At 44.1% G+C, this 23,701-nt stretch overlaps 1 protein-coding gene across 3 annotated transcripts in view; it reads right to left on the minus strand.

Annotated features, from left to right (window-relative positions):
- The window catches only part of PIK3C3 (phosphatidylinositol 3-kinase catalytic subunit type 3), a 151,270-nt gene that overhangs the window by 83,936 nt on the left and 43,633 nt on the right, over positions 1-23,701 (minus strand). For all 3 annotated transcript variants that reach the window (XM_063128298.1, XM_063128299.1, XM_063128297.1), the window contains 6 exons: positions 22,743-22,848; positions 19,325-19,441; positions 14,774-14,905; positions 7,356-7,484; positions 4,857-4,926; positions 3,141-3,205 (listed from right to left, as the gene is read on the minus strand). In XM_063128298.1, the coding sequence (XP_062984368.1) occupies positions 3,141-3,205; positions 4,857-4,926; positions 7,356-7,484; positions 14,774-14,905; positions 19,325-19,441; positions 22,743-22,848 (619 nt within the window). The remainder of the gene's footprint in view (positions 1-3,140; positions 3,206-4,856; positions 4,927-7,355; positions 7,485-14,773; positions 14,906-19,324; positions 19,442-22,742; positions 22,849-23,701) is intronic.

Raw genomic sequence — 23,701 nt, forward strand, 5'->3', positions numbered from 1 at the left:
CTCTTCACCCCCTCCTCCCCCAAATATCAATCTTGATACTTAAAAGGCAGCCAAGGCTCAGTATAGAAATGGCATATATATTAAAGATAGCATTAAGCAAAGAACAATCAAGCAAATTACTTTTTTTTCCCCCTTTAGTGCTACATTGCAACGCTTAGTTTATATCTGATAGAATTTCCTTAACCTCTCCAACAGGAAAGATTTAAAATCACTTTGCATTACACACACTCAAGGGCCTCTCTTCCTTCAAAATAATCCCATCCCGCTGAATTTCAAATGCAGAGTTATTGCATAATTACGGAGAGAGCGTTAAATGCTTCAAAAGTAGATATATTTCTTTTGTGCCTGGGTTGCAAAATTTAAATAGCATTAGCAATTCAAAGCAATCGTGAATGGAGATACAGGAAATGAATTGCAAAATGTGCACTAACGTACTTTGTTTAGGGAAGGGGAACGGACCTTCAGGGTTACGACTAGAATTCCAACCGCGAATTGGCCTAGAAATATGTTGGGGAACACAGGAAGCATCTGGCACTCCAAGATATTTTGCCTTTGAACTTGGAAGTTCTGTTTAGTTAACGTGACAAATAGCCATTGATAGACCTGCCCGCCATGAATTTCTTTATAAGAGTACTAAGTAAGGCTGTGCTTCGCTTCTCTTAGGATCAGAGAAGCAGAAGTGGATCGGGGGTGCTTCCCCTCCCCTTAAGGCAGAGGCAAAGAGGATCGGGGGGGGGGGGCAGCAGAGCGTCACGGAGCGGATCGAGATGAAGGCGGATCCTTCGCCTCAATCCAGAGCTCCGCAAAAAAGGTAAGGGGGCCTTACCTGACGCTGCATGCGGCAACGGCGGCACAGCCAGGTAAGGGGGCAAAGGGGAGGGGGGTCTTACCTGCGTCCGTCCGCGGTCCGGCAGCTGCTTTAACTGAGCCCGAGGGCCTGGTCTTCCTGTTTGAGTCCTTGGGCTCTGTTGAAGCAGCCGCCAGACCGCGGATGGACGCAGGTAAGGGGGGCCTTATCTGGTGCTGCAGCCGCCGCGGACCTCCAATTCGGATCCGGAGCTCCGCAGCGAAGCAAAGCCCACTGGCAGATCGGTGCGAAGCGGATCGGGGGGGGGGTCCATGCACAGCCCTAGTACTAAGAAAAATAACTTTGATGGGGGGGTGCAACGGCACCGACCTCACACAGAAGGCCTTGCCTAGCCCGCCCTTCTCAAGCCAAGCGCCACCTCTTGAAAAGCCCGAGGAAAGGGTAAAAACAATACAACCTCTCCCTTATATGTGAGGGAACAAGGCCAAGGGTTTTGGAAAATAGGCTCTATTGCTGAGGTACGAAACAGCAGGTGTATTGTTAGATGTTTTTACACTGTATAATATAGCAAGTAATAAATCCGAGCTGACATGTGGTTTGTGGTAACAGAACACCAAGTAAAGTTTATTGAAATTGAACAGATCTTTGGACTTTCGATTTGGATCAAACCTACTTATTTTTTATACTTAAAACAACAATCCCAAGTCCCTCAAAATCCTATCTCTTCTCACTCCTCACACCAAACACTCTCACGAAGCACGAGCCAGACGAAAACTCCCAGACTAAAACCAAACTAAACTCACAACCCCCTCAGCCAACCTATTTATCCTCCTTCCACCCCCCTCTCACCGCATCACAAGCCACACCCACTCAGTCAACCATTCCGCACTCACTAGACCTACAAACCCCAGACCAAAAGGTGGGTATCGCCACAGGGGGTGTTAGAAAAATAATTGGGGTACAGAGAGATCTGCGGATAGAGAACTATATTTAGGATTACATCAAATTTCCTGTGTAATCCTAAACTCGTCTATTCAGAAACTGTACTGCGCTCACTGGGATTCAATACAACTTCAGTACAGTTCCTGGTGAGCATATGTAGGTTTAGAGACTCCTACGTAAACATTTTCAGAGCTACAGCCTGTCTTCTTCAACATGAAAATAATTCTAATATTTGGATCAAGAGAGAAACCGGGAGACTGATAACTTCAGAAATTTAATAAAAAGCAATCAACCAAAACCGAAAGTAGCCATGCTGCTCCATGTGAAGAGGGACCATCATGTGATAGAGCACACGCGTTGCACGCAGAAGGTCGCAGGTACAATCTCTGTCTTCTCCAGGTAGGGCTAGGAAGGAATCCTGGCTGAAACCCGGGAGAGCCACTGCCAGTCAGTGCTGACAATACTGGGTGAGATGGACCAAAGGTCTGACTCAGTATAAGCTTGCAATGTTCCTAGTAGTGATCAGTTAGATATACTTTGCTGTCCATCTTGATATATGCTACTGCATGGTTATAGGGGCATTTGAATGTGAGAATAACCCGGCCTTTTTTGCCTTTGGCCATGTCCCCTGAGAGCTTCACTGAAATGGAATTCAGTCCTCAGGCTAAAAGAACCATAGAATAGAAGAGTCGGAAGGGGCCTATAAGGCCATCGAGTCCAACTGCCCAGGGAGCTTTGGCTGTTGGGTGGTATAAAAATGCAATAAATATTAATAATAATAATTATAATAATAGTAACAACAACCCTCTGCTCAATGCAGAAATCCACCCTAAAGCATCCCTGACAGATGGTTGTCCAGCTGCCTCTTGAAGGCCTCTAGTGTGGGAGAGCCCACAACCTCCCTAGATCATTGGTTCCATTGTCGTACTGCTCTGTCAGGAAGTTTTTCCTGATGTCCAGCTGGAATCTGGCTTCCTTTAACTTGAGCCCGTTATTCCGTGTCCTGCACTCTGGGAGGATCGAGAAGAGATCCTGGCCCTCCTCTGTGTGACAACCTTTTAAGTATTTGAAGAGTGCTCTCATGTCTCCCCTCAGTCTTCTCTTCTCCAGGCTAAACATGCCCAGTTCTTTCAGTCTCCCTTTATAGGGCTTTGTTTCCAGACCCCTGATCATCCTCCTTTCAACCACCTCTGGTTCTCTAGAGTTTTGGCTCTCTTACCACGCTGCCCCATATAAGGCTCTCTTAGGTTGCTTTATCTTTAGACCTCTCTTAGGTCTGGTTCCAAAGGAGTTTGCCTCTTACACAGGACTAAATGCCAGGATATGTGGACACTGAAGCCTACAGCTGTCCCTATCTGGTCAGGCACCCACAACAAGTCAACACACACACCTGTATGCTTTCTTCAGTTGCAAGAACTTCCGCCACTGGGACTGACTGAATAAACTGCATGAAACCTGAGAAAACACAGAAAAAGGGTATAATGTCAGCAAATGATAGGGTGCTAAGAATGATCCCAAATCCCCCATGAGTCTCTAAACTCAGTACGTTTATGTATAGATTTAGGAATTGGCTGAATAAATGGTGACAGATGGCATTTTGGAAGCGCACGCCTGGATCTAATACACACACACAAAAAGAAAAAAAAAAGATGTGATTGAATGTCACTCCCTTTGAGGGAGGGGGCAAACGTGGGAGGCTGGGGTCCAGAATTAGCAGTCCCCTCTTTTTTGTGTGTGTGTGTGGTGGGGGAACCCTTCCCTCATTTTGAATTGAGTCCAGAACCCATTTGAATATCAGTCTCATTGGCCCCCACCACAGGGAACCATTTTGTCCAGGTCTCTCCCATTTCCCAAGGATGTGGGGTGGCGTGGCGTGGCGTGGCATGGTGTGGCGTGGCGTGGCGGGGGAGCACACCTTTGTGAAGTGAGAGGATGTCAGCGGCAGTGAAGAGGGCTCTCAAGAGAGGTCTCATTCGGCCTGCCCCTTTGCTGAAAACAATAAGCTCAGAAGTGTCATTTCGTGCCAAGGGTCATGGAACTAAAAGGGAAGATTTTACATCAGTCAGCCAAAACTAGGCTGACAACCATTACCCAGAGGACTTTCTCTTCTGCCACCCCCAGACTGTGGAATGGCCTGCCGGAGGAGATTCATCAACTTACCTCTCTCTCCGAGTTTAAGACAGCCTACACATAGTCTTTTTCAGGGACATAGGAAGCTACCTTATACTGAGTCAGACCATTGTACCACCTAGTCCAATATTGTCGACACTGACTGGCAGAGTAGAGTTCCTGCATGACCGTTGTGTGGCGTGTTGTGTGGAGGGCTCTGTGGAGTTTTTCCGTTGAGTTGAGTTTTCCCACTGGCTACAGAGTTCCCTAGCAAGAGTAGCGAAAGCAGCAAGTGCCGCTCTAGGAAAGCTGCTGGGATTGTTTTTTTGCAGCAATGGCTGATGGGATACCATTGAGAGGACCGGGGGAGGAAAGAGGGCGGAGGAACTGTCAATCGAACGTTGCAATGGGTTTTACTCAACTCCACAGTAGCCCAAAATCACACAACGGTGGGGTTAGATCATAGAATCATAGAATAGCAGAGTTGGAAGAGGCCTACAAGGCCATCGAGTCCAACCCCCTGCTCAATGCAGGAATCCACCCTAAAGCATCCCTGACAGATGCTTGTCCAGCTGCCTCTTGAAGGCCTCTAGTGTGGGAGAGGCCACAACCTCACCAGGCAACTGATTCCATTGTCGTACTGCTCTAACAGTCAGGCAGTTTTTCCTGATGTCCAGCTGGAATCTGGCTTCCTTTAACTTGAGCCCGTTATTCCGTGTCCTGCACTCTGGGAGGATCGAGAAGAGATCCTGGCCTTCCTCTGTGTGACAACCTTTTAAGTATTTGAAGAGTGTTGTGTGTGGAATACCCCCTAAAGCTCAACCGCTGAGTGGAGTTTTCCCACTGCATTTGGAAAACCCAGTCCTAACTGAGTCAATGGCTTTTTTGGATATTGTCAAGTCTTTTTATACAAAGAGTGTAGTACTCTAAATGTTTCGGAGTGGGCGATCGATAAAACTACACATTACTCTCGCTACAAGGGGAAAAGCTGACTTACCATGTTTTGTACTAGTAGCCAAGACCTTATAAGGAGTCAATTTCAAATCCAGGTTCTCCTTGCGTAAAAGCTGTAGATAAAACAGAGTGCGGGATTTAAGGCAAGGATGAACGACTTGTAAGGTGCTTAGGGTAGACCCACTGAGATCAATGGGACAAGATTAACATGCTCCCCTTGATTTCAATTTGCCAACTGTAAGTATAAAGTCTGAATCCAACCCAGTGTCTGTAGCCTTCAATACCGAACAGAAGACTGACTGAAAAGCAGGCCCAAGCAAATGTCCAGGTACAATATTAAGTCCTTGTTTTAGACTGGGTTTTGGTTGCTGTAATTAAAATCACTGTACATGTGTATGCCCTCGATAGCAATTAAGGAAATACTTGCAGCTCCAGTGATATAAAATGAACCATAGAGGTAGAAGATAGTATGATTACTTTTGTTATCTAATTGCCACAACCTCTGACATTAAACCAGGTATCTTATACCTAAACCATCTCTGACAGATGTGTGCCCAGTCTTCCCTTGAAATCTCCCGGGAATGGGGTTCTAAAAACATCTGTGTGCTGCTTGCTTTGTTCCATTGCGGAATGACTGTGGCCTAATCTACACCAAGCAGGATATTGCACTATGAAAGTGATATGAAACCGGTATATAAAAGGCAGGAGCCACACGACTGCTTTATAGTGGTACTGAAGTGCATTGCAGGATCTACACTGCTGCTTTAGTGGCAATGAAGTGCACTGACAACCACTTGACACATACCCCTTTCATAGTGCTATATCCTGCTTGGTGTGATTCCTGCTTTTTATATACTACTTTCATACCGCTTTCATAGTGCTATATCCTGCTTGGTGTAGATTAGGCCTGTGCGTGTGGTTTTTTAATATTCAACTCAAGACAACCTTGGAGAAATGAAATGCTACTCCCTGAGTAGTATCCAATCGGGGCCGTGCGTATGCAGCCAGTCCCACCGGCCCCGATCCACACATGCCCAGCCTCACCAGCTCAGGTCTGCGTGTGGCCCCTATCATGTGTAGCTGCAATACAGCACTTCCATATCTGACCCCAACGTGAGCAACAATGCTGGTTTCTGGAATGGGCAGGTCACACCTTTTCAGAAGCCAGGGGTTTTTTTTTGGCTTATGGACGTTATAATGGCTACAATAAAAAGGATACAGGAGAAGGTAACGGTTTATCATTTTTATGCGTTGACGGTGGCCATGTTCAGAAGCCACCTTAAACCATGGCTTTTAACCATGGCTTAAAGCCGTGGTTTAAGGTGTCTTTTGAACACAGCCAGCAAGTGCAAGAAGTTAGCGGTCTCAACCCAGGATTTCTTGCATCCGGTTTTAAGTGCCTTCTTCCCCATGTCACCATGCCAGCTCACTGGCCCGCTTTCCACCGCACCGCACTGCCACTATGACAACTGGTGAGGAAGTGGTAAAGCAGCTGTTAGCTCAGCAGGGGTCATGTGACACACAGGGCCAATAGGGTCCCCCCTGTTGAAGCTGTTGAGAGTGTGGTTCTTTTATCTGATGAATGTATCAGTCAAGACACACATAGATCTGTCTCAAAACCACCAGCCCCGACACCAACACCCTGATCTGAAGGCCTGCAACATTCCAATGCAGCACAGAGCTGTTCTGCACACAGGCTGGTCCATTCAGTTCAGTGAAGGTGAAGGTAAGTAATGCACACAGAACTAAGGCCATAGCTAGACCTAAGGTTTCTCCCTGGATCGTCCAGGGGTCAAACCTGTTCATTTAGGTGACGCACAGGGGATCCAGTGCTCAGGCAGGGGCGAACCCTGGATGATCCCAGGATAAACCTTAGGTCTAGCTGTGGCCTATGTGTCACGGTAGAGGAGTACGGGGTGGATAGCATTTCTCTCCGGCTGGGAAATGCTGGTAGGACATTTTTTCGTCTAGATATACCTAGGATTGCACCCTAAGCTGCTTAAAGAACAACAAAAATAAAACTGAAATTGTTTCAGTTTCCATATATACGTAGACCTGTTTACAAAATAGCGGGGCCAGGCTATCTGAAGGAACGCCTCCTCCCATATGTACCTGCCCAGACCTTAAGATCATCCACAGGGGTCCTTCTCCGCAAGCCCCTGCCAAAGGAAATGAGGCAGGTGGCTTCCAGGAGGAGGGCCTTCTCCGCTGTGGCACCCCGGCTGTGGAATGAGCTCCCTAAGGAGGTTCACTTGGCACCTACATTATATGCTTTTAGACGCCAGGTGAAGACCTTTTTATCCTCCCAGCATTTTAACAGTCTATAAATACATTTTAACTGGGTGTTTTAAATTTGTAATTTTGCATTGCTGCTGTTTTTATGTGGTTGAGCTTTTATATTGTATTTTATATTATGGTTTTATACTGTTGTTTTATACTTTGAATGGTTTTAATTTTTGTGAACTGCCCAGAGAGCTCCGGCTATTGGGCAGTGTAGAAATGTAATAAATAAATAAATAAATAAATAAATAAAAATCATCACCTTGTCCATGAGCGAAATGATCTGGAGAATTAGTTGATCTTGACGCAAGTCATCCCCGTGTTTAAATATTACAGGGTATTTGTCTCCGTCTTCTGTCCTGAAGAATAACTGGGCTGGCATTAGGGCACTCTGAGCAGGACGAAGAGAAACACAGAAACAAAGCAATGAATGTGGAGTTGAACAGAAAGGAACTGACATGGCTGCCGAAAAGTCATATGGAGAGGAGGTTTTCTTCTGATGACCTACCTACCATCTTCTCAGGCTAACATACGCTGCCTTCTGACCAATATGAACGGTCACAAAATTGCACTTTGCTCGACCTCAGCTCCCATCAGCCCAGGACAACCCAACCAATGGCAGGGGATTAGGAGAGTTGTGGTCCAACATCTGAGAATTCAAGTATGGGAAAGCCTGCTTGAAAAACTAGATTCATGCACAGCCTGATGAGTCCACAAAATATGAGTTAGTAGATTGTAAGGGAGAGAGAGTGTTGAGAAATATGTCAGTAAGAATAAAGGAGAATTATTACAAACTTGTATGGAGGTGGTATTTAACTCCGGTTAGATTAAATAAGATTAATAAACAGCTTTCAGCAGATTGTTGGAGGGGTTGTGGAGAAAAGGGAATGTATTTACATATGTGGTGGGATTGTGTACATGTGCAAAAGTTATGGAAGATGGTGTTTTATGAGATTGAACAGATTGTGGGATTTAAAGTAGAAGTTACACCAAGGATTGCATTACTCTCACTGCATGATGATCTTAAATGTAATAAAGAAATGAAAGAATTGATAACGAACCTGCTGACAGCTGTGAGGTTAATAGTAACTAGGAATTGGAAAATTAGAGGAGATTATTGTATTGAAGAATGGTATAAAGAAGTGTGGGACATTGCTATAAATGATAAATTGACATGTAATATAAAAATGAAAAGAGGCATAGTAAAAACAAATGATTTTGAGAGTATATGGCAAAAGTTCCTGGAGTTTGTATTCTAAAGGAAGGGGGGATCCACCAACAGATGAAACTATGAGTTTTTGGAAGCAAGAATGAGGTCCCGAGGTGGGGGGAGCACGGTTATGTTTATTATATTATCTTTAATAGGTTAACATCGAATATATGATAGTAAGGTATTATAATGTTTTTGTATTAAGTGATTTTGATTTGTGTTTGTTGTTTCAATAATATTTTTTTTTTTAAAAAAAAGGAGATTGTAAGGGTAGTATTTATTTATTTATTACATATTTATACTGCCCAACAGCCTAGGCTCTCTGGGCAATTTACAGCTAAAACCATAGTATAACAATCCAGCTTAAAACTTTAAAAGTCACATAAAACCAGAATAAGTTACAGTCCAGGGAAGGCTTGTCTAAAAAGGTATGTTTTCAGGAGGCATTTAAACAATATTACATTTTCCACCTCCAGAACCGCACGAGGGAGGGCGTTCCAGAGGGTGGGTGCCGCTGAAGAGAAGGCCCCGCCATCGAGGTTCTTTATGTCGACATTCTCTTTGTCTCAGAATGATGAGCAGGGCCTTCTCTGGAAGCCCTGTGGGTGAGTGGTTCCCGAGTCCGGGAGACAGGCTCATTGCCTGTTCTGGATGGGGTTGCACTGCCTCTGAAAGAACAGGTTCGTAGTTTGGGGGTACTCTTAGACCCATTTCTGTCGTTGGAGGCTCAAGTAGCCGCCACGGCTCGGAGTGCCTCTTACCATCTTCGGTTGGTTCGCCAACTACGGCCTCTCCTGGACAGGGATAGCTTGGCCACGGTGGTACAGGCATTGGTAACCTCAAGGCTGGATTACTGCAACGCGCTCTATGTGGGGCTGCCCTTGAAGCTGCTCCGGAAGCTGGAGCTAGTGCAGAATGCTGCAGCTCGTCTGTCATCTGGAGCTGCCCCTTTCCAGCATGGAACTCCTCTGCTGCAGGAACTGCACTGGCTGCCTATTCGCTACCGGGCCAGGTTGAAGGTTCTTGTACTGGTGTCCAAAGCCCTAAACAACTTGGGACCAGGATACCTGAGAGAGCGCCTTCTCCCTTACCAACCTGCCCGGTCACTGAGGCCATCTGAGGGCCTGCTCCTGGTGGTTCCACATAGACCCATCCTCCGATTGGAATCCACCAGGGGAAGAGCCTTCAGCGTGGTGGCCCTCCTCCTGTGGAATTCCCTGCCTCTGGAGGTCAGGCAGGCTCCAACCTTGTACTCCTTTCGGCGCCTCCTGAAAACGTCTTTATTCCAAGAAGCCTTTCCTTAATATGCAGCCTTGAATCTCTGTTTTTGCTTCTTTTAAATTTTGTTTTAAGTGTTTTATTCTGGTTTTATTTTCATTTTATCTTGTACACCGCTCCGAAATTTTTCAGTGGGGAGCGGTATATAAATATTCTAAATAAGTAATAATAAATAAGTAAGTATCCTGGTCCCAAGTTGTTTAGGGCTTTACAGGATAATAGCATGACTTTGTATGTGGCTCAGTAGTGAACAGGCAGCCAATGAAGTTCTTTTAACGCTAGGCAGAGCTAGGTGTCTCCATGAGCAATCCTAGCTGCTGCGTTCTGCACAAGCTGCAGCTTCTGAACCACACACACGGGTAGCCCCACATAGAGTGCATTACAGTAGTCTAATCGTGAGGTTACCAATGCATGAATGACCATAGCTAGGCTACCATCTCTTCATACTACCTGTCAGTGCTCTACAGCCTAACAAGTATTTAAAGGATCCTCCAAAAAACTTTCTGAACCCATTGTCAATTAAGAAAAGATGGCAGAGAACACGGCCACCAACCCAGATGCTCGTGCGCATGCTCAAATGCCCATGTGCTTCTCTCAAACCTGGGGGAGATTCCCAACCATTTCAACAGAGGGACCAAAACTTTGCAGTCATTCCTTTATCAGCTCCCCCCACTTGAAGAAAGAAAACAGAAAAAACACAAACTCAGGAAAGGTTTTTCCATGTAGAGGGCAGTCCAAAAGATGCATCCTAGCTCCCATGTTAAGAGATGTCTGAATCAGGGAAGAACCTGTCCGTTGGAAATCTAAACCATAAAGCAGGTGTACTGAACCTCAGGCCCATGGGATGATCCGACCCTCCTTGGGGGCCAAATTCAACTTTCTAGGGTTGCCCAGAGGGCCACATCCCATTCCCTTGATTCCACACTTTTCCCCCATGATTGTTGGCCATTTGGTGGCTTTCTGGCTTGAGAGCATTAATTCCTCCATTCTATAAAATTGAAATACTTCTCCTAAGGCTTAGGGCTCATCTACACCTAAGGGTATAGCAGGAGGGAGGGGGGAGGATTGCAGACTTACCTGCTTCTGCGATCCTCCCCCAGCATCTATATGGCCACGTGACGTCCCAGAAGGGAAGAGGGACGTCATGGGCGCCATTTTCTTTTAAGAGCCAGCTGCATGGCGAAAAAGTAAGGGAAACCCTCCTGCCAAACTCCATGCCCAAACCCACCCGCCATCCAAGGGATGGAGAAGATGCTGTCCCCCCCCACACACTCCCATGGGTAAGGAGCTACCCCATGCAGCTCTGTGCCCGTTTGAGGACCCAGGAGGCTGCACCACACCAGACATGGTCCTCGGGGGTGACCCGGGACAGCGGAAAAAATGAGAAATCCATGATTCCAGTTATCCTGGGGAAAGTCTCTGGTTGTCCCTGCTTGACCCCAGGATCCCTTGTGCATCATTTGGATGCACAGGGACAACCTAGAGATGACCCTAGGATATATGCATGGTGCAAACATGCCCTTAATTACTGGCATCAAGAGACTTAAGCTCATACATGCTGGTGTCTTTGGTCTTCAGACCACTACTTTTGTCTTTGGCTTCACCGGCCACCGAAATGTGGCCCGAGAGCTTCTCTGAAATTGAATTCAGCCCTTGGGCAGTAAGCCCATATACACCAGTTGCTGGGGAACATGGGCGGGAGGGTGGTGTTGCACCCGTGACCTGCTTGTGGGTTACTGGTTGGCCATTGTGTGAAGAGAGGTGCTAGACTAGATGGACCCATGGTCTGATCCAGCAGGGCTCTTCTTAGGTTCTTATAGAGGTTGCACAACTCTGCCAATAAAGGAACGGAACCCAAAGACCCACTCCTGGTTAAGAGGAAACTTTTATTGAACAACTCAGAAGTCATTTAGCATCCACATCTGCTTTCAAACATCTCAGCACTACTTAAAAGGGCGCCATAAAATTATTGGAGTCAAAAAAGGAAGAGGGAAACGGCCTTAGTCATCTCCTAAACTTAAGAAATGCTAAGGGAAGGAGAACTTTAAAGCAATTAGCTCTCCTCCCTAATTAACTTAGCGAGGACGACAGTTCTATTTAAAATGCCCTTTCCGAAAAGCCCTAATTTGCTTAGGCTTTGTTGGCAATTTGTCCCTCATAAAAAAGGGCAAGGCAACAATCAATTACTCTCTGCAAATAAACATATTTATCTATTTTACATTATTCACTCTTCTCCCATTTTCTGCGACTCAAACAAAAATGGAACAGCAGAAGGATGTAGGCCCAGCCTCATACATGTGTTGCAACACCAATCCCTTTATATAGTGGGGTATCAAAGTTGTGCTCCTTCCCACAGACACACACAAGACAAAATATGAGGGGCGAGCCCTACATAGATGTCAATTCACACATGCCCTATAGTCTCTTCCCCAACTCTTTCTCAGGGGGATCGTACAACTGTGCCTCTGCCCACCTCATATGCATACGCTAACACAGAGTTGGATGTCCAGATTTAGGCATCCTTCAAGTAGACCCACCAAAATCAGTGGGGCCTTAGTCAAGTTGTGACTAGAGTTCCATAGATTTCAATGGGTCGACTCGAAGTAGAACTGGCTTGGGACCGCAATACCTGATGGAACGCCTCTCCCGACATAAACCTACCCGTACACTGCGCTCCGCATCTAAGGTCCTCCTCCGAGTGCCTACTCCGAGGGAAGCTCGGAGGATGGCAACAAGGGAGAGGGCCTTCTCGGTGGTGCCCCCCCGACTGTGGAATGATCTCCCCGATGAGGCTCACATGACTCCAGGTCAAGACTTTTCTCTTCTCCTAGGCATTTTAACATTTTAACAGCATTTAATAATGTTAAGTTTGTTTTTAATGGACCCCAGAATTGTTGTTTTTAAATGGATACTGTTGTTTTTATACTGTTGTTTTTGTGTTTCTGATGGTTTTTTAAATTTTGTATACTTTTTAAAGTTTACCATTTTTAACTGTAGTAAACCGCCCAGAGAGCTTCGGCTATGGGGCGGTATATAAATGTAATAAATAAATAAATAAATAAACTAACTAACTAACTAAATCCAGATCCAACCCATTATGTGGATGTTTGAGGGAGGGGTGGGTTTTCCATTTTGCTTCTTTTAAAAATCTATTTTAAGGTGTTTTATTCTGTTTTTATTTTATTTCAACTAGTACACCGCTCCGAAATTTTTAATGGGGAGCGGTATATAAATATTGTAAATAAATAAATAATATATACTTCCCCAGATAAAGAGGACCACCGGCCTAGTTAAGTGGTACAAACCAGGGATTAAAGTTGAGAGACAATGAGAAAGCACGACAGAGAGGATGAGGAGATGGGGGGAGTTCAGAATAATTAAGAAAGTGGTTTTCCACTTATTATTATTATTATTATTATTATTATTATTTATTTATTTATTTATATAGCACCATCAATGTACATGGTGCTGTACAGAGTAAAACAGTAAATAGCAAGACCCTGCCGCATAGGCTTACATTCTATTAAAATCATAGTAAAGCGATAAGGAGGGGAAGAGAAAGCAAACAGGCACAGGGTAGGGTAAACAGGTACAGGGTAGGGTAAAACTAACAGTATAGAGTCAGAACAAAATCAAGTTTTAAAAGCTTTAGGAAAAAGAAAAGTTTTTAGCTGAGCTTTAAAAGCTGCGATTGAGCTTGTAGTTCGCAAATGTTCTGGAAGAGCGTTCCAGGCATAAGGGGAAGCAGAAGAAAATGGACGAAGCCGAGCAAGGGAAGTAGAGACCCTTGGGCAGGCGAGAAACATGGCGTCAGAGGAGCGAAGAGCACGAGTGGGGCAATAGTGTGAGATGAGAGAGGAGAGATAGGAAGGAGCTAGACCGTGAAAAGCTTTGAAGGTCAACAGGAGAAGTTTATATTGGATTCTGAAGTGAATTGGAAGCCAGTGAAGAGATTTCAGAAGTGGAATAACATGGTCAGAGCGGCGAGCCAAGAAGATGATCTTAGCGGCAGAGTGGTGGACAGAAACCAACGGACTGATGTGAGAAGAAGGAAGGCCAGAGAGAAGAAGGTTGCAGTAGTCCAACCGAGAAATAACCAGTGCATGAACAAGCGTCTTGGCGGAAGAGACAGACAAAAATGATCGAATCCTGGCAATATTATACAGGAAAAAGCGACAGGATTTGGCTATTGCCTCAATATGAGGAATAAAGGAGAGCGAGGAATCAAATATAAAGCCAAGGCTACGAGCTTCCTTGACCGGAGTAAGCGTAACATCATTGACAGTAAGAGAGAATGAGAGATGAGGAGAAGGTTTAGGAGGAAAAATGCTAGGTTGGCTCAGAAACGAGCTATTTCCACCCCATCTCCAGAAAAAAATAAAATGAAAAAATACCTCGCTTTGTTCCCAAGACAAGGACCTCCCCCAAAGCAAACACCAAACACAAAACTTATTCCCACCCAGCCACAAATCTCCTCTTTCCCTCCCTCACCCCTTAAAATCCAACTTTTCCAGCAGACATCACTGGCGAGAGAAAATGGAAGGAGGTCAACAGAAGGGGCGGTGGTATTTCTCCCTGACCAAATGCGATGTTTGTTGTTTTTTTAAATGAGGGGGGGGGCAAGGAGGGGGGTTTACAGCCTTCCTTGCTACGCAATTCAATGAAGCCATCACTCCAAACCTGAGGTTGGTGAGGTAAATATGGCTTTGGAGACTGGTGGTACGATAAGAAGAAAAAGGGGGGCAGAGAAAGGTTTACGCACCCGCTCAAATGCGTTCATTGCAAAATGTCTCCTCGTGGGAGCACTTTGCAACGAAGAAGGGGCTTGTCAGGCCAATGTTGTAGAAGGCTGCAGCACTTCAAGTAGTTTAGCCCCAAGTTAGCCTGGTTTGGACCTTTCTGTTTAGACCTTTCTGGGTTCTTTAAAAATGGGATTGAAGGCCTTTTTCAACTAAGATGTTGACAGCCTATTCCAAGGAACGCGCCCAACCATTCTCATTGCTCCTTTGCTCTTGTGTGTGTGTTTGCTTGTTCTCAACCAGGCTGGGTGCCCAACTTGTACAAAGAAAGACGGCATCTCAGTCTGCCAGCCGTGCAAGCACACATCTACCAGCAAGCCCTACCCAAGGATGCCAAAAATTACACAAGCTGGTGGACACAATTACACCCCACTCACAGGCAACGTGCCCTACCTTGAACAGTGTTGCTTTTTCCGGGATGATTCCCCTAATTTTCACCTGGGGTTCTAGAGGCAACGGAATGGGTTCAAAATCCGATAAGTTCATCTTTTCCTTGTCAGCCAGGAGCGCCTGCAGCCTCTCATTCTAGAAACGGAGAGGGGACAGAAGGAAGGAACCATCCATTATGTGCAAATGAAAACCATCAAACAAAACACTGAAAACCTCCTGGTCTTGGAATTCTTTAATTCTAAGATTTACATCTTTTACACCAGACTCTGATTAGTGGTTCTGGGGTTTTAGTTACGACAACCACAACAACAACATAGATACCAGAAGCCTGAAGTCCACCCACCCCTGCCCCTCTGGTATCAACTTTGTTGTTTTGTTTTAACTAAAACCGCAGATCCACTAATCAGAGTCTGGTGTAAAAGACGCAAAACTTAGAATTAAAGAGTTCCCAGACCAGGAATTTGTTTCAAATATCATGACTGTACAAGTGCTCTACATAAAAACCCACTTTCTTCCAAGTTTATTTTATTGCAGAAATATATACTGCAACCTTCTTCTCTCTGGCCTTCCTTCTTCTCACATCAGTCCGTTGGTTTCTGTTCACCACTCTGCCGCTAAGATCATCTTCTTGGCTCGCCGCTCTGACCATGTTACTCCGCTTCTGAAATCTCTTCATTGGCTTCCAATTCACTTCAGAATCCAATATAAACTTCTCCTGTTAACCTTCAAAGCTTTTCACGGTCTAGCTCCTTCCTATCTCTCCTCTCTCATCTCACACTATTGCCCCGCTCGTGCTCATCGCTCCTCTGATGCCATGTTTCTCGCCTGCCCAAGGGCCTCTACTTCCCTTGCTCGGCTCCGTCCATTTTCTTCTGCTGCCCCTTACGCCTGGAACGCTCTTCCAGAACATTTGAGAACTACAAGTTCAATCGCAGCTTTTAAAGCTCAACTAAAAACTTTTCTTTTTCCTAAAGCTTTTAAAACCTGATGTTGTGCAGACTTTATACTGTTAGTTTTACCCTACCCTGTGCCTGCTTACCCTACCCTGTGCCTGTTTGCCTTCTCTTCCCCTCCTTATTGTTTTACTATGATTTTATTAGATTGTAAGCCTATGCGGCAGGGTCTTGCTATTTACTGTTTTACTCTGTACAGCACCATGTACATTGATGGTGCTATATAAATAAATAAATAAATAAATAAATAAATAAATAATAATAATAATAATAATAATAATAATAATAATAATAATATTGTGGGGCAGGGGAGTCATTTTATATCATCTTTCTCACATTTAACCACTGCGATATTGGATAAACTGTTTTACCATTTGTATAGCTGATATGTAGCTTTTGTGTGTTAAAGAGGAACAAAGAAGGTTTTCGTGTACTCCCAATAATAACTTTTGTAACTTTTCAAATGCTGTTATGGGAATTACATCTAATTTTTTAAATTTTATTTTTATCCATGGCATCAAATCCATTTCTCTTTCCTGTTTCTGCTGCTACTAATGGGCTTTCAGTAGGAATTTGAGAAAATGGGGTGGGTGGGATATGTGTGTCTGTTAGTAGCATTTAACCCTGAGGAGTTGCAGCTGATTTTATCCTATTGCTGATTTTATCCTGGTTGTGCTTTTATATTGTATTTTATATCATTTTTTTAATACTGTTTGTTTTATACTTTGAATGGTTTTAATTTTTGTGAACCGCCCAGGGAGCTTTGGCTATTGGGCAGTATAAAAAAAATATGCAATAAATAAATAAATAGGAGTAAGAAATCCTTGCTCATCAATTGCAAATTACTCGGGATGTTTTTCTTCTAGCTTATAGAGGAAAGGAATAGTTAGTTTGTTAATGGATGGTCAACCCACTTAACGCCCGCCCCACAAAGCAATTAATGGCAATTCACAAGGGCCCTTGTTCATCTCTTGATGGTTTGTCCATCCCTTGATGTTTCATTGGAGTTCTCTGCATAGCAGCTCCCAATCCTAAAGAGGCAACAGGCAGGACTAGGTTCAAAACTTAGCTTTGTTTTTCTTTCTAAAAAGCAAGTTTTCTAGATGTTACAATAACAAAAATGCTTGAAAGTATTTTAAATGTCTTCTTTTCAGAATCCACGTTTTACACTGGTTTAATTTTCATGTGCTGTCTATGCGGCATAGAATGAAGAATTTGATAAAGGTCAGAATTTACACCAGTTGTTCCAAAAATGGGAAATGAACTCACTCCTCCAACCGCCCCCTTGTAGGTAGGGTGACCATATGAAAAGGAGGACAGGCCTCCTGTATCTTTAACAGTTGTATTGAAAAGGGAATTTCAGCAGGTGTCATTTGTATATATGGAGAACCTGGGGAAATTTCCTCTTCATCACAGCAGTTAAAGCTGCAGGTGCCCTGCCCTCTTTTAAATCTGGTCACAGTATAGCTGCAGTATAGCACCTGCAGCTTTAACTGTTGTGATGAAGAAGAAATTTCACCAGGTGCAATATGCATACAAGGGACACCTGCTGAAATTCCCTTTTAAAGATACAGGAGCCCTGTCCTCCTTTTCATATGGTCACCTAGGTCATTATGGGGGTTTACAAGGCATGTTGCTGTGCTGGCTAGATTGTTAGGACTGTGATCCACCAACACCACCCAGAAAAAAAAGTCCTCATTTCCACTTGTTTGTTTGTGTGGGGTTTTTTTAATGTACTTTTAGGTCTCTTTTTACATTTCTTCACAGAGTTGTTTTCCAGCCATGAAACACAAGGCCAAGTCATGGTGAATGAGCAAAGAGTTCAAGTCACAGGCACCTCTTTCAGACAAAGGGCCAAACTGAATTTCATGGAATTTCTTTTGGGCTACATTCCAGTCGTGGGAGTAGCCAAAGTGCAAAAGAGATGGGGCAAAATCCCCCCCTTCCCAAAAACAACAACATGTTTTAGCTTCATGCGCTTACTGCTGGTAGTGAAGCCTTTTAGAACGGGGGGAAAACTGCACAAAACCTGGGAAAAGGGGCAACGCCATCCGGGGTTCAACATGCCTGCTTTAAGTTAAACATTTGTATGCACGGTGCTCTAAGAGTCAAACTGTGCAGTTACGTTTGTCTACTCAAGTATTTGCCTGGTTGAAATATTAAGTCCAAGAGAGATTGTGTATTTGTGAAAAACCAGTTCTCGAAGATCTGGCACATTATACCTTCAAATGTCAATTACACCCTGACATTAGAGCTCATTACTTAGATCCCTTTTTAAAGAAAATGAAATTCTGGGATGTAAAGAAGGAATTGGGATTTCTGCTGTAAGGAACTAACCAATAAATGTTTGGGAGGGTTGCTTCTTTCGCAGGAAAGGCCGCTAAACATAGGGAGAAGTATGTAAACTCCACTGCTGTCAATTGCCAGGAGATTCTATTGCTGTCAATTTCATTGCTGTCAATTGCCAGGGATACGAGAAATTCATTTTGATACGAGTTTATAACGTTATAAGTAAAGCTTGTTGTTTTAGGAATGTGTTTTAACCTCAACAATTTTAATGACTGATTTTAACCAGCAATATATGTTTTAAACGTAATTATTTTAACGACTAATTCTAATTGGTGATCGCTGTATTACAAACTGATGTAATCTTTGTTTCTCAATTGTGGCTGCTATGGTCTATTTATTTTATTTTATTCATTGCATTTTTATACCGCCCAATAGCCGAAGCTCCCTGGGGGGTTAAAACAAAAATTAAAACCATTTGAAGCATGAAACAAAAAGTGTAAAAACGTGACATGAAATACAATATAAAAGCACAACCAGGATAAAATCAGCAGCGGTGCAGAAATACGAATTTAAAATACAAATTTAAAAGAGCAAAGCTAAAATTAAATTTATAGACTGTTTCAAAGCTGAGAGAATAAAAAAGTCTAAGGACTAATTCTGGACGTCAGGAAAAACTTCCTGACTTTTAGAGAAGTACGGCAATGGAATCAGTGACCTAGGGAGGTTGTGGGCTCTCCCACACTAGAGGCGTTCAAGAGGCAGATGGACAATCATCTGTCAGGGATGCTGTAGGGTGGATTCCTGCATTGAGCAGGGGGTTGGACTCGATGGACTTGTAGGCCCCTTCCAACTCTGCTATTCTGTGTTTCTATCAGGAAAAACTTCTTGACTGTTAGAGCAGTATGACAATGGAACCCATGACCTAGGGAGGTTGTGGGCTCTCCCACACTAGAGGCCTTCAAGAGGCAGCTGGACAAGCATCTGTCAGGGATGCTTTAGGGTGGATTCCTGCATTGAGCAGGGGGTTGGACTCGATGGCCTTGTAGGCCCCTTCCAACTCTATGATTCTTATGCAATAAATGTTATTAATTGATTGGTCACTAGAGGCATGGCCAGTACGTGTGTCAGAATTGGAGCTTGAGGTTAGCGGAGTGATCCAACTCCCCCCTTCGCACATCGAGGAGAAGGTCTGAACAGATCCTCCGAGTCTCCCAATTCCAAACTCCAGAATCTGTTGTTCTCAGCAAAACAGGTACACAACAAAAAGGGCAGGGAGAGGGGGACAGATGATATGCCTCCGCCTCCCATTTACCTTTTTCTTTCGATTTCCACTTTCACGCTGCACCGCTTTCATTAGATGGACCAGCCGGTCTACGAACGTCTGCTGAGCGGCCAGCAAAGAACGCATCACTCTGACAGACTTATCACCCTGGGTGAATTAGGAGAAAAAGCAAAATTACTTCTTCCTGCTGTAATTATTTTGCCTCGAGTCGGCTTGTAGCAATTACTTCTCTCGAAGTGAGTGGGTAATAGACACGGACGTTTACTCAAAAGGAATGCCGCTCCCCGCTTCACTCGCTTCTCTATGAAACGCAATCAAAGTTCCGTGTAGCAGGTGGATGGTTATCTGACCTTTCAGCTTTTCTACAACTGTGTAAACAGCAATCACTCGAGAGGGGAACACTTGTATGACACAAACCAATTTATACTAGAGAGGGGGAAAAGAAAAAGCCAAAACTTTGACAAATGCATTTCCTCTCCCCAGAATCCCAAACGCACATCTGACACCTTCCGTCACTGCAGGGGAGAGAATGCCTGAACCTTACAAAATTGTGGCATTCCTCAATTTTACATTTTGGTGGAAATCTGCAGTGGAATTCAAGAATCTCCACTTTGAAAAAAAGAAGAGAGCAGTTAAGTCTCTAGCCCTCATGGGTAGAAGGAGGGATCGCCAGCTGGGATGTATAAATCCTTTAGCTTTATTTAATTATTTATTTTACTTATTACATTTTTATACCGCCCAATAGCCGAAGCTCTCTGGGCGGTTCACAAAAATTAAAACCATTAAGAACATAATTAAAACCATTAAGAACAAAGCTTTCAGAAAGAAGGGGCTCAAAAAGATTCCCAGTCATAAGAGAGGGTGAAATTTATGTTCCGTGTAAATCCCTCTCCTTTCTCTGAGGGAGCAGAAGAAATAGTGGAAAATAAACCCAGAGAAATATTTATTCATTTATTACATTTATATTCCACTTTTTCTCCTTGTTAAGGAACCAAAATGGCGTGTACATAATCCTCCTCTCCATTTTATCATCACAACGATGACCCTGTGAGGTAGGCTGTGCTAAGAGTCTGTGACTGGCCCAAAGTCACCCAGTGAGCTTCCATGGCTGAGTGGGGACTAGAACCCAGATCTTCTGATTCCCAGTTCAACTCGTGGTATGGTGGCTAAAGTGTTGGACTGGGAGTCAGGAGATCCGGGTTCTAGTCCCCACTCGGCCATGGAAACCCACTGGGTGACTCTGGGCCACCCACAGACTCTCAGCCCAACCTACCTCACAGGGTTGTTGTTGTGAAGATAACATGGAGAGGAGGAGGAGGGTTATGTATGCCGCCTTGGGTTCCTTGGAGGAAAAAAGGTGGGATATAAATGTAATAAATAAATAAAATAAAATAATAATACTCCATGCTGGCTCTCTCAGTGTAGAATTTCTGATGCAGAATGTTTTACAGACATTCAAGTTTTCAACATACAGGTACAAAGTTTTTGAAGACTGAGTTCGCAAAACTGAAAACAACTAGTTTTTGCAAACTTCCCAAGAAGCTCTGCTGAAGGCTGGTATATAAATTTTTCAATAATGACAACCATAAAAAACACAAATACATTAAAAAAGTAAACAGCCATTGAGGCATGTTTGGACTAAAGCCTTTTCCTACTTGATCGATCAAAACCAACTGCCTCTATCTTTTATTTCTAGGATTTATACACCGTTTACCAATACGTTTTGATTGAAGTATCATTCACTTAAGGCTATTTACAACAGGTTCGATGAATCCGAAGGACTTTGGATCCAATCCAACAGAAAACTGTGTAAATCTGGGGTCTCTAACACGGTGTCAGTGAGCACCAATGTACCCACTGACACTTCTCGCCTGGCTCCCAGCTCCTCCTGATTTTGTATTTATTTTATATCTACCTATCTATCTATCTACCGTATTTCTTCGATTGTAAGACGCCATCGATTCTAAGGCGCACACTAATTTCAGTACCACCAACAGGAAAAAAAAAGCTTTGATTCTAAGAAAAAATAAATTTCTTAGAATATCTTTTATGAGTAGAATTTCTTAGAAATATCTTAGAAATATCTTAGAAAGAGCTGGGTTTTGGTGCCACTGGGCTGGGAGGGGCTTAGGGGTAAGCAAAAAACCAGGCGCTTACCCTCCCAGCTCCTCTTTGCTCGCATGGCTCGCGGCTGCTGCAGGAACTTCCTCTTTTGGAGGCCTGCCTGCACAAGGAGGAGAGAGACGACTGGAGCTGGAGCTGCCGCGTGAGAGCAGCTTCGGTGGAGCAGCACTTCTTTAGCCTCCGAGCACAGGTTTTTCCGCGGGCGTGAGGAGTTCCAGGCGGGACGCGCGCTTCCCAGCGCGGCGGCTGGGGGGAGACCCAGTGCTTGGGGGGGTGAGCCTCCTGACTCTTGGAGCCGCGTGTCTTCCCGGCACGGCTGACAAGGGCCGGAGCTGCACGGGGCGCGCTGTAGGCCCCAATCAGCCTGCAAAGCAATCTTAAAACGCCCTGCTTGCTCAGCTTTCTAAAAGCAATAAAGCTAGAGCGAATGGATGTTTCAGACCCTTTTTTAATAGGATAGAGTCTTTTTGCATCTACCATATTGCTTCGATTCTAAGACACACTCCATTTTTAGAGCTGTTTATTGAGGTGAAAAAGTGCGTCTTAGAATCGAAGAAATACGGTATCTATCTATCTATATAAATTGGAAGGCTGGTATATGGAAATGTTGCCTTCTTTATTTTGGATGGTTTTGTGTTAGGAGCTCAGGAGCCATTTCTGCCTTGTGCTTCAGTTCTTGGACAAGTCACTAAGGACGTCTTCACACACCACATTGATAAACCATGGAATTCACTACCACAAGATGTGGAGATGGCCACCAATGTGGATGGCTTCAAAATGGGGTTGAATGAATTCCTGGAGGAGAAGGCTATTGATAGGTGCTATTCCTAATGGCTATGTGCTGTCTCCAGTATCAGAATCAGTAAGCCTATGTACTGGGGAATATGGGTTGGAGGGTGCTGGTTGGCTACTGTGTCAACAGAGTTCTGGATTAGATGGACCCTTGGTCTGATCCAGCATGGCTCTTCTCTGAAATCTGGGAAATGAGTGTTTTATAACTGGCTATGATAGCCATTTTATGAATGAGCAATTCTCCCCTAACCATGTCAGCCATTTTGTGAGAATGAACACAACAGTTGCCCAAAATTCCAAATGTGCCAACTGACCCAAAATGGTCGGGAACCCCTGGGATAAACGTTCATCAAAAAAGCAGACTGCAGAAGGTAAGAACATAAGCTCTAGAAGCCACCGTATTTGCTGGGGACATTTTGCTCTCGCACACACCAAAATTATTATTATTATTATTATTATTTATTTATATAGCACCATCAATGTACGTGGTGCTGTACAGAGTAAAACAGTAAATAGCAAGACTCTGCCTCACCTTCAACAGAGCTTGACTAAACCGCCTCATGACGTTCAGGTACATTTCATGTGTCCTGGGGTCTCTTTGCTGAGTGTCCTGGTCTTCGCATTCCACAATGACATACCTTCCATGGAACAGAAGAACAATCCAAAACTTAAGACTCTCAGGACATGCACAGAACCACAGCTCTGTCAGAAATAGCAAGACTGCTGGAGATTCCAGAGGGTAATCTGGCACTAATACAACAAAATGGGAGTATATATATTAAAAGGGTCTCAGATGTAGGGCCTCTTTACACATTATATGACAGCAAATTTGTGTTTGCCACTGAGAACGCTCTCAACAAATTTCCCAGTGAGTTTGCAAAACAGTCTTCTCGTTCACCTATCACATTTTAGATATACATGTTTCACATATGCAAGTGTAGGGTGTCCCTTATTACACATTTGAATCAATGAAAAGCCACAAACCTGCCATTCATACAGGATTGCAGATTAATTAAAACATCAGACTCGTACAACTGCCTCTGTAGCTTAAATATATACAACATGTGGAGGAAGTAGGAATGCATTCTACCATTACTGGGACAATTTCCTAGCGGTTGTTTTTGCATTCATATTAGTGGGGTTCGGAGACAAGTACTACAGGCCAGAATACCAAATCCTTCCAGGGAATGGGGTCAGAGTCTTGCTCCTTGCTGCGTGAGTGACTCCCGAATGGGGTTGAACGGAGGAATGACAGCCCAGCCTTCAAATTTCTTCTCCTCTCTTACAGAAGGGAGGGAATGTCTTTTGCCCTATCCACAGTATTACAAGTGAAATGCCAAGGTTTCAAGGGTTTCTAAATCCCCACCCCCCACCCCACCCCCCTTTACTTCTATATCCTGCTGAAGGAGGAACTGCACTGAGCAGGGGGTTGGACTCGATGGCCTTATAGGCCCCTTCCAATTGTACTATTTTATGATTCTATGAACACAT

The sequence above is a fragment of the Elgaria multicarinata genome, chromosome 6 (genome assembly GCF_023053635.1).
Source record: "Elgaria multicarinata webbii isolate HBS135686 ecotype San Diego chromosome 6, rElgMul1.1.pri, whole genome shotgun sequence".
Classification (NCBI taxonomy): Eukaryota; Metazoa; Chordata; class Lepidosauria; order Squamata; family Anguidae; genus Elgaria; species Elgaria multicarinata.